Source organism: Trichosurus vulpecula, chromosome 5 (assembly GCF_011100635.1).
Source record: "Trichosurus vulpecula isolate mTriVul1 chromosome 5, mTriVul1.pri, whole genome shotgun sequence".
Lineage (NCBI taxonomy): Eukaryota > Metazoa > Chordata > Mammalia > Diprotodontia > Phalangeridae > Trichosurus > Trichosurus vulpecula.
Window position 1 is genome coordinate 40374625 of NC_050577.1, and position 16663 is coordinate 40391287.

The following is a 16663-nucleotide window of genomic DNA, read 5'->3' on the forward strand; positions in this document are numbered from 1 at the left end:
ATTTAAATGCAAATATAGCTGTATCAATCCATATATCTGTACATATATAACATGAGTGCATATATACATACATACGTACATGTACATATAGTAGTTAAACACAGGGTAGTTTGGGAGAGAGGGCAATAATATTTGAGGGAAATGGAAAGAGCTTCATAAGAAAAGTGATGCCCAAGTTTCATCTTGAAAGAAGAGAGGAATTCTAAGAAACAGAGGTAAAGAGGGAGGGCGGTCAGATGTGGAAGAAAAGGCTCAAAGACTGGAGACAGAGTGATGTGTGTGAGGAACAGAGAAAAGGTCACCGTGTTTGAGATAGGGAGTAACGTCCATTGAGGCAAGAAAGAAAGGTTGGGACCAGGTTGAGAAGGGTTTTAAAAACTAAAGAGAGGAGTTTATTTATCTGAGAATTAATAGGGAGCCACTGAAGTTTATTGAGTAGGTCCAATCTGCAGCTGAGGAAGACAGCTTTGGAGAATGACCTAGAAGGGGGAGACTGGAAGCCGGGGAGCCAGTGAAGAGGCCATTGCAAAAATCTAAGTGAGAGGCGATGAAAGCCTGAAGTAAAGGGACAGCTGGGTGAGTAGAGAGAAGAGCCAGTTGGAAGGGGGGAATGGCCAGAATGGCCATGAAGGAGGAGTGATGGAAAGAATGGTGGCATCTTCAATAGAAAGAGGGAGTTTGTTCACTATGAAACAGGAATTCCAGAGGCCACAGGGGAAGGGATGGATGATCAGTCAATCAATAAACGTTTATTAAGTGCCTTTTATGTACTGGACATTGGGCTAAGTACTGGAAATATAAAGAAAGGCAGAAAAGTAAAAATAGTCCCTGCCCTCAAGAAGCTTCCATGCTAATAGAGGAGAGAGCATGTCGATTAGAAGGACAGGGTAGGGTTGAACAGGATGGAGATGAGAGAAATGGAGGTGAGGGTTGAGAATAGTTTGTTCCTATGTGGCTATGGATTGAGTAATAAAGGGGATGGGGGAGAAACAGGTAGGGGGAGATGACAGCCATAGGGGTAGTAGTTGGTGACGGAAGAATGATAGAATCCTAGTTTCGAAGGGAGGGTTGTCAACAGGCGAGGGCCAAGGTCATAGGGCCTTAGTCCCTCCTGCCTGTTCTTCCTGTTTGGCTGGGGAGGTGGGTGGGGTGGTTGGTACAGCAGCCAGTAGGCTGGCAGGGCCTGGATCTGGGTGCCCCATTTGCTTCTCTTCTGGAGCTGGGAAGTGGGCCATGCTCTAGCTGGTTTATAGGTTTGGATCTGCAGCGTTCTGTACTCTCCATCAGAGGCAACGTGTGATTCTGGAAGTCTCGGATTTGGGAAGTGGACTTCACCGCACAGTGAAAAGTGCTAGGTTTGAAGTCAGGAGATCTGGATTAAAATCCTAGCTCTGTTACTCACTCCATGAGTGGGACTGTTGGGTAGGTCACTCAACCTCTCTCTGCTTCTGTCTCCTCTTCTGTAAAATGGGGCGGGGGTTGGCTTAGGTGGTCTCTGAGATGTTTTCTAGCTCATTTCCATCCAAAGCTGCCATTTTAGTTACAGAAAACTCCCTTACTTTGGGATCAGTTTTTAGAGAAATTAATGAATTCTTGCGGATTTCTTTTGTACATGTAACTGATCCCATTCTGAAATAATATGAGGAAAAGGAAAAGGATTAGGTGGTCTCAAGTGTCTCTTCACCCCAGTCTATCCAGATAGGAGCATGGGTCTGGTCATGACATTCCCTCTCCCAATGAACTCCAGTGGCTCCTTGTAACCTTTAGGAGCAAATAATTCTGTTTGGCATTTAAAGCCCCAGCTTCCTGGCCCAGCCTTATTAAACATTATTCTCCTCTGCACCACCTGTGATCCAGCCAGAGTGGCCCCACATGGGACTTTCTCCCTTTCCCAATCCTCTGTGTTTGCCCTTGCTGTCCACCATTCCTGGAGTGCATGCCTTCATCTCTGATGTGAGGCCTTTTCTGGCTCCCCAGGATATTTTGAATCTCTTTGGTATAGCCTGATTTACGTTCATGTTATCTTTCCCTTTAAAGTATACACTTCTTGAGGTCAGGCACTACTTTGCTTATATCTTTCTATCCTTATCTCTTAACATAGTGACTGACACACAGTAGGTGCTTAATGAATACATGCTGCTTGTTGACTGATTGGCCAAATATGTGTGTGTGTGTGTGTCTGTGTGTTGGCCAACATACGTGTGTGTATGTGTGTGTGTATATATATATATATGTGTGTGTGTGTGTGTATATGATATACACATAAACACTGGCTTAATATAGAAATTATGTATATACAATATCTTATTACTATGTTGTATGTGTGTGTACACTTATATTTACCCATGTATACGTGTATACATATACAATGTATGCATGTATACACACATGTCTCTATGTATATATGTGAATATAAGTGTGGGAGTATATATTGTATGTATGTGTGTATATATTTATATCCAAGTCAGAGGCTGAGTGGTACTTCTAGATGAAAGAATCCAGACCTCAGTAGTGAAAAAGTAACTTCGGCAGACTGTTGGTAGATTGGCAGTCATGGGCCCAGGGGTCCTGACTGTTGGCAGGAGCCAGACTGTGTGCCTTTATCCTTCATCATGGCCCTGTCTCTTTCACCTTCAGAGTCTGTGCCTAGGCTTGTACCTGGCATCAGCTGGGGAGGAAGAGAGGGCGGATGAAGCCATGTCACAGCCCTGATTGCGGTTGGGGGGAGGTGAGGGCTATGGGAAGGAGTATGCCCCTGGTACATAGGCGTTTTTACATTTGTGTCAGTTTTTCTGAGTCACTGCAAATGAATTATAGCTCTAACCTTGGCCAGAAGAAACCTTGTTCTCTGTCCCACGAATGCAAAGTGCTCATTGTTTTTCTCCGGGAAAGGAAGGGGTTAAATTTTAATTGTTGCCATGCAGCTAAATATTGTTCTGAAGCAAGGCGCTAAGAAATGTCCTCAGCCACTGGCTCCTGCTGTATTTAACTTTCCATGGCAGACAGTGACAATCTGCTGAGCGACATTACCGCAGCTGGTGACGCCCACAGGGGGACTGAGGGCTGTTAGGTCCTTCTGTCTTTGACGCTTTACCTGGGACCCAGGGACAATAGAGTGTGGTGTTTCTTTAGGTCCGCCTCTGGCAAAGCTGGGAAGTAGGCAGTGGTCTCTGTGCTCTTCTCTGCACGGTCTCTTTTTCCTTTGGTATCCGCAGAATCTGAATGAAAAAGGAGCTCAGATGCTGCCCAGTCCAACCTGGACTGAATAGCCTTCTAACATGGTGGAGGCCTGAATAGGTGACAGTTGTTCTGAGAAAAAGATCTTGGGGTTTTAGTGGACTGAAAGCTGAACATGGGTCCATAATGTGATGTCATAGCCACACAAACTGATGCAAACACTGGTTCTGCTTTCAGCCAGCTTCCAGGAATAGGGAGGGGATGGTCCCATCATACTCAGCCTCTTCAGTCCTCATCTGGAGGGCTGTGTTCATTTCTGGGCACCATAGTTTAAGAGAGACAGTGTCCAAACGAGGGAAGCCTGGATGGTGGTGGGCCACATAAGAATCATTTGAAGGGAGGGAATACATTTAGGTTGGTAAAAAGACTCAGTGGAAATAAGGGAACATAATAGCTGTCTTCACGTATTTGAAGGACTGGTGGAGAATGATCTCAATTTGTGCTTGTTTTGGTCCCAGAAGAAAGAATCCGAAATGATGGATGAAAGTGGCAAAGCTTGATATCAGGACAAACTTCCTCACAATTAGAACAGTCCGAAAGGAAAATGGGCTGTCTATACAGAAGGTTCCCCTTCCTTGAGGGTCTTCAGACAGAGGTTTGGGGGCTACTTGTTGGGTATAGGACACCAGCTCCCAGTCCTAGCCACCATCCCCACAGAACCTTGGACCCTCCCCAGAACCACCCTGGGCTCTGATCAGCGAGCTTTCTCCTCATCTTTCCCAACTTCAAACGATATTCCTCTCCCCCTTTCCAGTTCTCTATGCTTTATCATCTATTAGAATGGAAGCACCTCATGGGAAGGGCCCGTCTTGCTTGCTTAGATTTGTATCCCAGCCCTTAGCATAGGACGTGGCACACAGCAAGTGCCATCTAAAGACTCAGGGAAGTTTCTTTGGCCTTGGTGGTCCCTTCCATGTCTCACATCTTGTGATTCTGTAAAGCAATCTCCCACAATAAAGGAGTCTAGCGAGAGGGAGCCACTTCCTTTTAGGAAAGTTATGTTAATCTTTTCTAGTCTTTGCAGACCTCCTCTCTTTCCTGCCTAGCCTGTTTGCTGCCCTTGCTTCTACTCTCACAGCCCCATGTTTCAATCAACAAGCATTTATTAAGTATATATATATATATATATATATACACATATACATATATGTACATATATATACACATATATATATATTTATATTTCCAGACACTGTACTAACCACCAGGCATACATAAGAATTCAAAGAATAAAACAATCCCTGCTCTCCAGGAGCCCCCATTCAAATGCTGAGTCAAAATGCACAGACTCTTCTTGTTCAGTCATTTCAGTCGTGTCTGACTCTTCGTGACCCCATTTGGGGTTTTCTTGGCAGATACTGGAGTGTTTGCCATTTCCTTCTTCAGTAGATAGACACAAAACACAGATAAAACGAACACAGAATAACCAGAGGGAGAGGAAGGGCAAGATCCTTCCCCATCGGAGGCTCACGTTCCAAAATGATCTTTCCTGGTAGCTCCCTCCCTGTTGAGCCCCTCCTCCTCGCCCAGGCTTCTACTGCCAATGTCCTAATTTTGTAGAGCTGACAAAAATATAGACTGCCAGGTTTGTTTGTTTGTTTGTTTACCTGGAAGGAACATTTCCTTAATCCATTAGTGATTAATGGTCTTTCCTTCCATCTCAAATTATCCCCATACATACTTACATGTTATATACCACCTGTAGTAACTGCATAGCCTAAAGCAGAGAAAGCTGGCCTCAGAGCCAGGAAGACCTGGATTCTAACCCTGCTTCTGACACAAATTGGTTGTACATCCCTGGGTGTGACATTATTCTTTATGTCTGATACTTAATTCTTGTTTTCAGACATTTCAGTCATATCCAATTCTTTGTGACCCCATTTGGGGTTGGTTTGTTTGTTTGTTTTTGGCAGATACTGGGGTGGTTTGCCATTTCCTTATCCAGCTCATTTTACAGATAAGGAAACTGAGGCAGACAGGATTGAGTGACTTGCCCAGAGTCACGCAGCTACTAGATGTCTGGGACCTGATTTGAACTCAGGAAGATGAGTCTTCCTGATTCCAGGCCTGGCACTCAGTGCACTATGATGCCACCTTCACTATAAGTTGCAATGACAATTCTCCGAGGTTATAAGTCACTCACCTTCATTGTTGGAGGGAATTTCCTGATTGGAGAGTTCTGTATACCAATGGAACCACCTTTCTAGAGATGGTATGGTATCATGGATAGGGCACTGGATTTACTTAGAGTTAGAAAAATCTGGGTCTAAATTCTGCCATTGATACCCATTGAACAACTTTGGGCAAGCCACTTAAATTCTCTGTATGTCGGTTTCCCCGTCTGAAAAATTAAGAGTATTAGTGAGCCCAGAAGCCTCCAAGGACCTTTGCAGCTCCAGATCTCCAATCCTACGATCTCTGTCCCCCAACCAGAATGTTATCTTTTTGAGGGAAGACACCTGATTCATTTTGACTTTGTATCCTCAGCACCCACCACCATGCTCTGGACGTAGTAATGGATGCTTATTGAATTGGCTTGGATTAGAGGCCATCTGGTCCACCATCCTGGTGTCACAGATGAAGGACCTGAGAATGAGGGAAAGTGATCTGCCCAAATTCAAGCAGCCTGGAAGTGGCAGAACCAGAATTAGACCCCGGGGGCAAGACTGTATATCAAAGTGCTTCTGAGCATAAACTACTTTATACGTATGTCAGTTATGGAAACAGATTTGATATTCTGCTTGTATGGTATGAAAGCCAAAGGGTCATGTAGGGAAGAGGAATCACAAATAAAGGAGGGGAGAGGGGCTTCCAATATGAAATATCATTGCTCTTGTTTTGTCAGCCGTAGAACCATTGAATAAGATTGCGGAGCCTGTGACCATCAGTTTAGCACTGGAAGGCTCTAGAGGTCGCCTAGTCCACCCTTCTCCTTTTACAGATGAGGAAATCGAGGGACTGAGCGGTTGAGTCATGCAGATAGTAAGTGGAATCTGATTCCAAATCTGCTCCCTTTTCATGGTGGGGAAGTGACCGCAGGGAAGGAAATTTCAAAACCCCCAAGTTGGAGATTTCTCTTTCTAGTTGCAACATTCTGCCCATAAAGGCCACAGGCAACAACTTTTTTTTAAATAAAATGTTAAAATCCACGTGCAGGGCCTGGCTTAGCTTTTGAATTATGGAAGGTGGGCTGCAGAGCTGTTGATTGTCTAGAAAACTATTTCTTTCCATAAGGACTGTTTCCCTCCTACACAGGCTCCAAACTCTCTTATTATCTATATTTTTAGCATTTGAACATGGAAGTTCCTGGATCATCCCTGATTATATAGAATGTATTCATTCCAAACATGACCTTTTTTGTTTCTTCTTCATTATTTCTGCAATTGGGAAATATGGATTAAAAGAGGATTGTTGGCATATATTACAGAACCAGACAGGTGTAGTGTGTAGCCCGGAGGGACATGGGCTCCTGGGAAGAGGCTCAGGAATAGAGATAAATATTAAGAGGACTTGATAAAAATAAACATATCCATAAGCATAGAACAAATGCCCCAAATTGATAAGATGCAGTGTTTGCATTGTCTGCAAGTTAAGAAAGGACTGCATTTGTGGAGTGTAGTGAGTAAGGGGTGGCTTGGAGGGTTTTAATACTGATAGGTCTTAATAGGACAAATAGAAGACTAATAATAGCAATAAAACCAACATGTGTGGCACTTTAAGGATTTCAAAACATTTTATACACATTATCTCACTGAAGACTCACAACAGATTCAGTGAGGAAGGTCGTAAAAAAATTTTTAACCCCATTTTTCAAAACTTGAGACCCAGAGAGGTTAAGTAATTTGCCCAAGTCACATAGCTAGTAAGTGTCCCAGTTGCCACTTGGACTCAGTTCTTCCTGACTCTAAGTCAATCTTCTTATCCACTACATCATACTGCCCCAAGTGAGCAGATAAAAACTAGAGGTTCCATCTTGGTTTAATGAAGTTTGAGATGCGTAGCAAAACATGAGAACAGAAACATCCCTGATATCCAGAACAGAGGCTTACTCAAAAGCTGGCCTTGGCAGCAGAGCTGCTTCTCGGCCTCTAACCGGGAAGAGTACTCCTGGAGCAGAATGGTTGATTTGGGGGATAGGATCGATCAGAAAGAAGAAATGGATGGAAAAGATATTTATGTCAGTTTTCTCTACCTAAGGGCTTCTTTCATTGTCCTTTAACATTTTATTGATGTTGCTTTGTGGTAGCAAACCACGGAACACCACTGCCTCCAAAGAATAAAGGTGAGTATCACAGAGAGGGCAATGGAGAAGTGAATGGTGGGAGTGAGCCAGCTACCATATTGTAACCTATGAGGAACTCCAAACGAAAAAACGGGAGTTCAGGATGCATAGGAAGAGAAGATGGGCCAGTTCTAAGGCAAGAGCAAAGGATACCGCGTGGCCAGCCAGAACTTCCACCATCACTCTTGAGACGTTGGGAGGAAAATGAGGAAAGCCTCTGGAACCTCGTATAGAACCCATGTGATGAACTTTTAGGACAATGTGGATGCATAGTGTGGGCAGACAAGGATGGGAGACGCAGCCTGAATCACTGGAGAGAACTCCTGAATCAATGAAATCACAGATCCATTTGCATATTTGAATATATCCGTTTTTACCTCATTTTCCTAATAGCTAACTAGCATTTTTATAGCACTATGAGGTTAATAGACAGCTTTGCATTTATTATGTCATTTAATCCTACAACAATCCTGGGAGGTAAGTGCTTTTATTTTGTCCACTTTACAGTTGAGGAAACTGAGGAAACTTAAATCACTTGCCCAGGGTCATGCATGTAGTGCCTGAGGGAGGATTTGAACTCAGGAGTTCCTGACTCCAGGCCCATTGTTTGATTGTGACATCATAGCGTAGTGGTTAAAGTGATGGATTTGGAGGCTGGGAGATTTGGAATCAAAACCTGCCACCAACACTTACTAGCTTGACTCAGTTTCCTCTTCGGTACAATGGGGACTATTTTCAGTGGTCCCTACCTCCTTGACCTGTTCTAAGGCTGGAAAGAGCCAAAGTGCCCTGATCAGGGCTTTGCAGACTTTTAAAGCATTCTTTCAAAAATGTCAAGTTTTTGTTGTTGTTGTTTTTTTTCTTTACTGCCTGTGAAGCAGAATCCACTTCTCTTCTGTTGGGGATGGGACTGAGAGCCCTCAATGCCTCCTGGATGTTAGATAACACCACCAAGTTCCCCTTAAATAGAGTTTTTCTATTTACAAATTCCATAAATATCTGAAGGCGTCACTGGCAAGAAGACTGCAGCTTGTTTTCCAAGTGTCAGAATAAATTCACACTGTAATATTTTCAAGGCAATTCTACGACATCCATCATTTTTTCCCCTTTTCTTAAAATGAACGTGTTTGCAGCACAACTGACCTGTTCTTTATGCAGAGGAGTTCATATGTAGCAGTAACATTGCAGAGCAGGACAAAGCTCCCTACCCACTTCCTGGGCCTTTTCAGACCATGTAAATAAGTCACATACATGCAGATTCCTAAGAGTTTGTTTGTAAGAAGTGATGGATCGAAGGACCGTGAGAGAGGTCAGTTAGTCAATAAACATTAAGTACCTCTTACGTGCCAGGCATTGTGCTAAGGGGTAGGAATAGAAAGGAAGGCTGAGACAACACCTGTTCTCTTGTAGCTTAAGATCTAATGGGGCAAGATAAAAAGTTGGAGAGGTACTCGAAGATGAAATCTAGAGGATTAGGGGTGGGGAATCTGGAGGTGGGGAATAAAAAGATGATACCCTGGATCCCCTCCCGAATGGAGGATCTGGGAGGTGTTCTCAACTGTCCAATCAGTTGAGAGGGAAGGGTCTCAGGACCAGGGGGCACTGAGGAGGATATGATCTTGCAGGATGATGAGATTCTATTGAGGTCTGGGAATATAGGCAGGTGGGAAGTGAAGAGACAGCTACCCAGGGCACTCTCCTTAAATGGAGGGGTGTGTGTGTATGTGTGTGCCCACGCTCATACCAAATGGGAACATGGGGAGTGAAGTGCATTTGTTGAATAAAATCTTAATATCCTTGGACCAGGGAAAGCCCTGGCATCCTTCTGTCAAGCCCCTGGAGCAAGGAACTTCATTATTCTCTAAATAAAAAGGATCAAAAAGATGGAGAATTTATATTCATAGAACTCTAAGATTCAGAGCCCGAAAAGACCTTGGAAATCATCCAGTACTAGGCTTTGTAACCTCAGATCTGTGAACTTGTTTTTAAAAAATAGTTTTTAAAAAATAGTTTTTGAGCCAAGGCGGTATAGAAAAAGCAGCAACTTTCTTTAGCTCTCCCCCCAAACCCCTCTGAACACCTTTAAATAATACAATAAAACAATTTCTGGAGTAGCAGAACCCACAAAAAGTGGGGCAAAATAATTTTCCAGACAAAGACAACTTAGAATGTTGACAGGAAAAGTCTGATGCACCTGGGTAAGAGTGGAGCACAGTGCAGCACAGGCTGTAGCAGCACAGACCCAGCCCCAGCAAACCAGGAGCAGGCCTTGGGAGTGACTGAATCAGCAGCTACCTCCAGAGCTCTCAGCCCGCAGACCATAAGGGAGTCAAACAACTTGTCAGAAGGAGATTACAGGGGTCTCTTTGCTGGCACTGGGGGCAGGACTTTGTTGCTTTGCCCATACTCAGATCTGGATCGCAGACCTGGGTGGCAGTCCCAGGGTGAGGAGGAGCACTAGAACAGCAGAGATTGTGGCTACAGTGTGGCAGGGACCCTCATCACAGTTTCAGGACAGAAAGGAGTGCTTGTGGTCACTCAGACCAGAGTACAGTCCAGGAGAGCAGTAAACACATATCATTTAGAAGAACTGAAAACTTACAGGTCCCTAAAAGTATCTCTGAAAACAGCTACACAAAACCCCCAAAGCATGGGACAGTTCATCCTCCACTCTAGGAGCAGAGCCCCACTTTAGCAAAGAGTTAAAAGTCAAGTAATAGAGTGGGAAAATGAGCAAACAACAGAAAAAAAATCTGACCATAGAAAGTTACTCTGAGACAAGGAAGATCAAAGCACACACTCAGAAGAAAACAAAGTCAAAGCTGCTGTATCCAAAGCCTCCAAGAAAAATATGAATTGGTCTCAGGCCATGGAAGAGCTCAAAAAGGATTTTGAAAATCAAGTAAGAGAGGAAAACTCAGGAAGAGGAATGAGAATGATGCAAGAAAATCATGGAAAAAAGAGTCAACAGCTTGCTAAAGGAGATCCAAAAGAATATTGAAGAAAATAAAACCTTAAAAAACAGATTAGGCCAAATGGTAAAAGAGGCAGAAAAAGCCAATGAGGAGAAGAATGCCATAAAAAGCAGAATTGGCCAAATGGAAAAAGAGGCACAAATATTCACTGAAGAAAAAAACTCCTTAAAAAGTAGAATTGGTCAAATGGAAAAGGAAGTACAAAAGCTCACTGAAGAAAGATAATTCCTTAAAAATTAGAACGGAGCAAATGGGAACTAATGACTTTATGAGAAATCAAGAAACAATAAAACAAAACCAAAAGAATGAAAAACGAAGACAATGTGAAATATCTCATTGGAAAAACAACTGACCTGGAGAATAGATCCAGGAGAGATAATTTTAAAAATTATTAGACTACTTGAAAGCCATGATCAAAAAAAGAGCCTTGACATCATCTTTCAAGAAACTATCAAGGAAGACTGCCCTGATATTCTAGAATCAGAGGGTAAAGTAGAAATTTAAAGAATCCACCAATCACTTCCTGAAAGAGATCCTAAATTGAAGACTGCCAGTAATATTATAGCCAAATTCCAGAGTTCCCAGGTCAAGGAGAAAATATTGCAAGCAGCCAGAAAGAAGCAATTCAAGTATCATGGAGCCACAGTCAGGATAACACAGGATTTAGCAGCTTCTATATTAAGGGATTGAAGGACTTGGAATATGATATTCCAGAGGGCGAAGGAGCTAGGATTACAACAAAGAATCACCTACCCAGCAACAGTGAGTATAATCCCTTCAGGGGAAAAATAGATATTCAATGAAATAGAGGATTTTCGAGCATCCTTTACAAAAAGACCAAAGCTGAACAGAAAATTTGTCTTTCATATGTGAGACTCAAGAGAAGCATAAAAAGTTAAACAGGAAAGGGAAATAATAAGGGACTTACTAAGATTAAATTGTTTACATTCCTACATGGGAAGATGATATTTGTAATGCACAAGAACTTTCTCATTATTATTAGTTAGGAGTATATATAGACAGAGTGCACAAGTATGAGTTGAATGTGAAGGGATGATATCTAAAAGAAATTAAGGGATGAGAAAGGAATGTACTGGGAGAAAGGGAAAGGGAGAGGTAGAATAGGGTAAATTATCTCAGATAAAAGAGTCAAGAAAAAGCTTTTACAGTGGAAGGGAAGAGGTGAAGGGGAGTGAGTGAACCTTACTCTCATCAGAATTGGCTCAAAGAGGGAATAAAATACACACTCAATTGGGCATAAAAATCTATCTTACCCTACAGGAAAGTAGGAGGGGAAGGGGATAAGAGAAAGAGGGGTGGTGGTGATAGGAGGGAGGGCAGATTGGAGGAGGCAGTAGTCAGAAGCAAAACACTTTTGAGGAGGGACAGGGTGAAAGGAGAAGGAGAATAAAATAAATGGGAGGAAGTAGGATGGAGGGAAATTCAGTTAGCAATAGTAACTGTGAAAAAATTTTGAAACAAAATTCTCTGATAAAGAGGAACATTTCTCAAACATATAGAGAACTGAGTCAAATTTATAAAAATAAGAACCATTGCCCAACTGATAAATGATCAAAAGATATAAACAATTTTCAGATGAAATAATCAAAGCTATGTCTAGCCATATGAAAAAATGCTCTAACTCATTATTGATTGGAGAAATGCAAATTAAAACATCTCTGAGGTACCACAATCACACCTGTCAGATTAGCTAACATGACAAAACAGGAAAATGATAAATGGAGAAGATGCAGGAAAATTGGAACACTAGTGCATTATTAGTAGAGTTGTGAACTGATCTAACCATTCTGGAGAGCAATTTGGAACTATGCCCAAAGGGCTATAAAACTGTGTATACCCTTTGACTCAGCAATACCACTTCTAGGTCTGTATCCCAAAGGGATCATAAAAACGGGCAAAGGACCCAAATGTACAAAAATATTTATAGCAGCTCTTTTTGTGGTGGCAAAGAATTGAAAATTGAGGGATGCCCATCGATTGAGGAATGGTTGAACAGGTCGTGATATATGAATGTAATGGAATACTATTGTTCCATAAGAAATGATGAGCAGGAGAATTTCAGAAAAACCTGGAAAGACTTACATGAACTGATGATGCTGAGTGAAGTGAGCAGAACCAGAAGAATATTGTACACAGTAACAGCAACATTGTGTGATGACTAACTTTAATAGACTTAGCTCTCCTCGGCAATATAGTGATCTAAGTCAACTCTAAAAAATTCGTGATGGAAAATGCTAACCACATCCAGAGAAAGAACTGTGGAGTTTGAATACAGATCAAAGCATACTATTTTCTCTCTTTTTGTTTGTTTGTTTTTTTCTTTCTTGTGGTTTCCCCTTTTGTTCCTATTCTTCTTTCACAACATAACTAATGTGGAAATAAGTTTAATATGATTGTATATGTATAGCCTGTATCAGATTGCACGCCATCTTAGGGAGGGGGGAGAGTAAGTGGGGGGAGAATTTGGAACTCAAAATCTTATAGAAATGAATGTTGAAAATTAAAAACAAATTAGTTAATAAACATAAAAGAATGAAGGATGAACAACCATTAGGGCACTAGATGGTCTTCTGTCTCAGGCACTATGCCAAGTGCTAGACTGTACTGGTGTGGACAGTAGTACGAGTATCAATATTTCCATCATTAATTATTAGCATGAATATTAAGGTTGCTTGAAAGGACTCACTAGATCAGCCAGCAGTGGCTACCCTAAAGATGAATGTTAACAAAGGCATTTCAGTTAAACTAGATTCAATCGAGCTGAACGAATATTGATTGGGCACCTATTATGTACAAAAAAATGTAGTGTAGTGTATAAAGACCTGACCATGGACTTAGGAAGACCTGGGGTCAAGTCCTACTTCAGAATGTGTGACCTTGAAAAAGTCACTTAACGTTTTAGTGCCTCAAACAACTCTCTAAGACAATCTGCTGTAGAACAGTTGCTGATCCTTGTTGGTAAGAGGAATGTTCTCACCGAGGCTTCTTAAATACCAATGAAACTGCAAAGTTGGACAGAAATATGTTTGGTTCTATGCTAGGTAGTGGGGATACAGGGATGGAAGGCAATAGTTCTGTCCTTAAGGAGTCCCCGTCTTGTAGAGGGATATGTAGATTGTCAGTTTTCTCTCCTTCTTATTTGTGCAGAACAGCCATTCAGAAGCTGGGCTTGGAAGTGTTTGAGACTGTCTACGGCTACCTCAAGAAGGCCAGAAGACAGAATGCCAGCGAGGAGGAGATCAGGAAATCTCTGGAGCAAGTGGTACCACGAGCCAGTGACTGTTTTGAGGTGGACCAGCTCATCTATTTTGAGGAGCAATTGCTTAAACCAACAAGGGAAGATTCTGGACTCTAGAACCATCTTTAAGTGTTGGACAAAGTCAGGTACAGACCAAATGGGAGACAAATCCCAACGGTTAAACCTAACAAATACACAAGATGTATCATATTGGGGGAATGGATCAATAACTGGGAACGCCATCTTTGTTTTCATTTCTTTATCCAATGGGGTAATTTCTCCTTGAGTTAGCCAAATATACTTTTGTCTATTCTCTTAATTTGGGTGGGTTACATGTTAGTCAACGTAGCACAGTCAAGGTTGGAGTACCCCACATGGCAAATGGGCATTTCCCAAAGCAGCCTATAAAAATGTATTTTTTTAAACTCTTCATAGTGGGGGAAGTGGCCAGCATGAAATAATGAAAGAATCTTGGATTAGAATTCAGGATACCTGGGGTCTTGTGCTATCTCTGCTATTAACTGGTTCTATGATCTTGGGTTACTTATCTCTCTTAGCCCCAGTTACTTGTAAAACAAATAGTTTGAGCTAAACGATCTCTACATTCCCCCAAGTTATAACATTCTGTTCTTCTAGTTGTCATTTCTAGTTGCAGTTCTAGAAACCACATCTAGAAGATAGGCCTCTTGGGAATGGGCCATGCCCATTGGGCTGCTAGTGCCCTTAGAGCCTCAGCAGGAATCACTGACTTTGCACTCCCAGCATAGGGAAATTGTCAGGGTTTAGAGGAACACTCTTTCCCTGCCTTTGTTTTCCCCAAAACTCATTTCTTCTCCATATTTTCTTAATTTTGTTGAAAATGCCACCATCCTTCAATCCCTGAGGTGGGCAACCTCAGCATCACCCTTGACTCCTCCTTTTCCTTCACCCCTTATATCCAATCAGTTGCCAAGTTTGTCTCTTCTACCTCTGTGACATCTCTCCAATTGGTCTACTCTCCATTTCCATGGCCATTGCCCTGGTTCCAGACTTGATTGACTCTCACTTAGACTTTTGCATTAACTCCTATATAAGACTTAGCTGCTTCCTGTCTCTCTCCTCTCCAATCCAATGTCAAAACATCTGCCAAATTCATATTTATAATTCACCCCCTTGCTCAGATATGTTTAGAGCTTCTCTATCACCTTCTTGGATGAAATGAAGACTCCTTAGCCTGGCATTTAAACTCCTCATTAAATGAGATGTTGTACTAGATGTACCATAAGGTTCCTTTCATGTCAGAAGCTATGATTATATATGTTAGAGTTGACCAAGTTCAGAAAAACAATTAGCATCAAATTAAACTAGAGCCTTTCCACTAAAGTTTTTCTGAAATACATTTATATTCCATGAAGTGCTACTATTTTCTAAGCTAGATATGTTAAACAAATTTGTTTCTTTAGAGATGAATATTTTTTCAATTTTTTAAAATCCCTTCAAAGATTCCAAAGATCTTTTTTCATCGAATCTGTAAATTTATGGCTTTAACTTATCTTTCCAGACTTATTTTATATAACTCCCCTTCATGGGTTCTGCATTTCAGCCAAACTGGTCAATTAGGTGTTTCCTCAACTTAGCACACAATCTCCCATCTCCAAACTTTTGTCCAGACTCTTCCTTCCTTTGCCTGAAATGTCCTCCTTCCTTTGCCTCTTAAAATCCCTAGCTTCATTCATGGCTCAATTTGATAAAGACCTCACTAATTCCCCACCCCAGAACCCCCCACTCCAGTTGTTAATGTCCTCCACCTCCTGAAATTGCTTTGTACTTGCTGTATTTATATATCTGGGAACACATTGCGTTTCCCCATCAGAATATAAACTCCTTGTGGGCAGGGATTGTTTCCTTCTGTCTTTGTAATCCCTAGTACCTGGTAAAGTGCTGTGCTCATAGAAGGTTTTTAATGTATGTCTATTGAATTGTTGAATTTATATACTAATGAAAAGAAGTTACAGATATAACGGGGGATCAGGATTCAAAATCCCATCCCCCATTTACTCTCATGAAATTGAACTTCATACTTTGCTACCCAAAAAATCCTTGAATGTGCTGAGGGTCTTTTATGTATGGTAAGTATATTTCCTTGCATTATAAATACATGACGTACATGTTGTCTTCTCTTACAGAATATAAGCTCCTTGAGGGCAGGGACTATTTTATTTTTGTCTTTGAAACCCAGTACTTAGCACTGGTGCAGGCACTTAATAAATGCTTATTGACTGATGGGAGTATAACTCTGTGTTTTTTTTTCATTCAAAGATTTCTTATACCAAGGGTTCTTAACATGCACATAAATACATAAACACATATATACATATGCATACACACATATATACATATGCATACACACAATATACATTCATATACACACATGTATATATGTGTGTGGGGTGTATATATATGTATGTGTGTGTATATATGTGCATGTATATATAATATGTGTGTGTATATATGTACATATGTATGTGTGTATATATATGTATATCTATATATGTATGTCTATATATCTATCTATATCTATCTATCTATATCTATATCTATATCTATATCTATATCTATATCTATATCTATATCTATATCTATATCTATATCTATATCTATACCTGCACACATACATGGCCTTGGACTGTCTGATGAAGCCCTCTAGACCTCGTCTCAGAATAATTTTCTGAATGCATAAAACAAAATACAAAGGATTAAAAAGGAAACCAGTTGTATTGAAATTCATTTATCAAAAAATAAATTTTAAACCAAGTTCACAAACCCCAGGTTAACAAATCTAGACCTACATAGTTTACAACCATCAGGTATTGCCATAGTTCTTCATTTTGGAGATGGGCAACCAGCTAAACCCCCCAGATTTTAGACTTG

The 16663-nt window shown here is 41.3% G+C and overlaps 1 protein-coding gene across 1 annotated transcript in view; it reads left to right on the plus strand.

The window, feature by feature from the left end:
- The window catches only part of NEK11 (NIMA related kinase 11), a 268164-nt gene extending 252257 nt beyond the window's left edge, over positions 1 to 15907 (plus strand). Inside the window, exon 16 of the mRNA XM_036761946.1 lies at positions 13663 to 15907. Within this exon, the coding sequence (XP_036617841.1) occupies positions 13663 to 13870 (208 nt within the window). The 3' untranslated portion in view covers positions 13871 to 15907. The remainder of the gene's footprint in view (positions 1 to 13662) is intronic.
- The last annotated feature ends 756 nt before the right edge of the window (positions 15908 to 16663 follow it).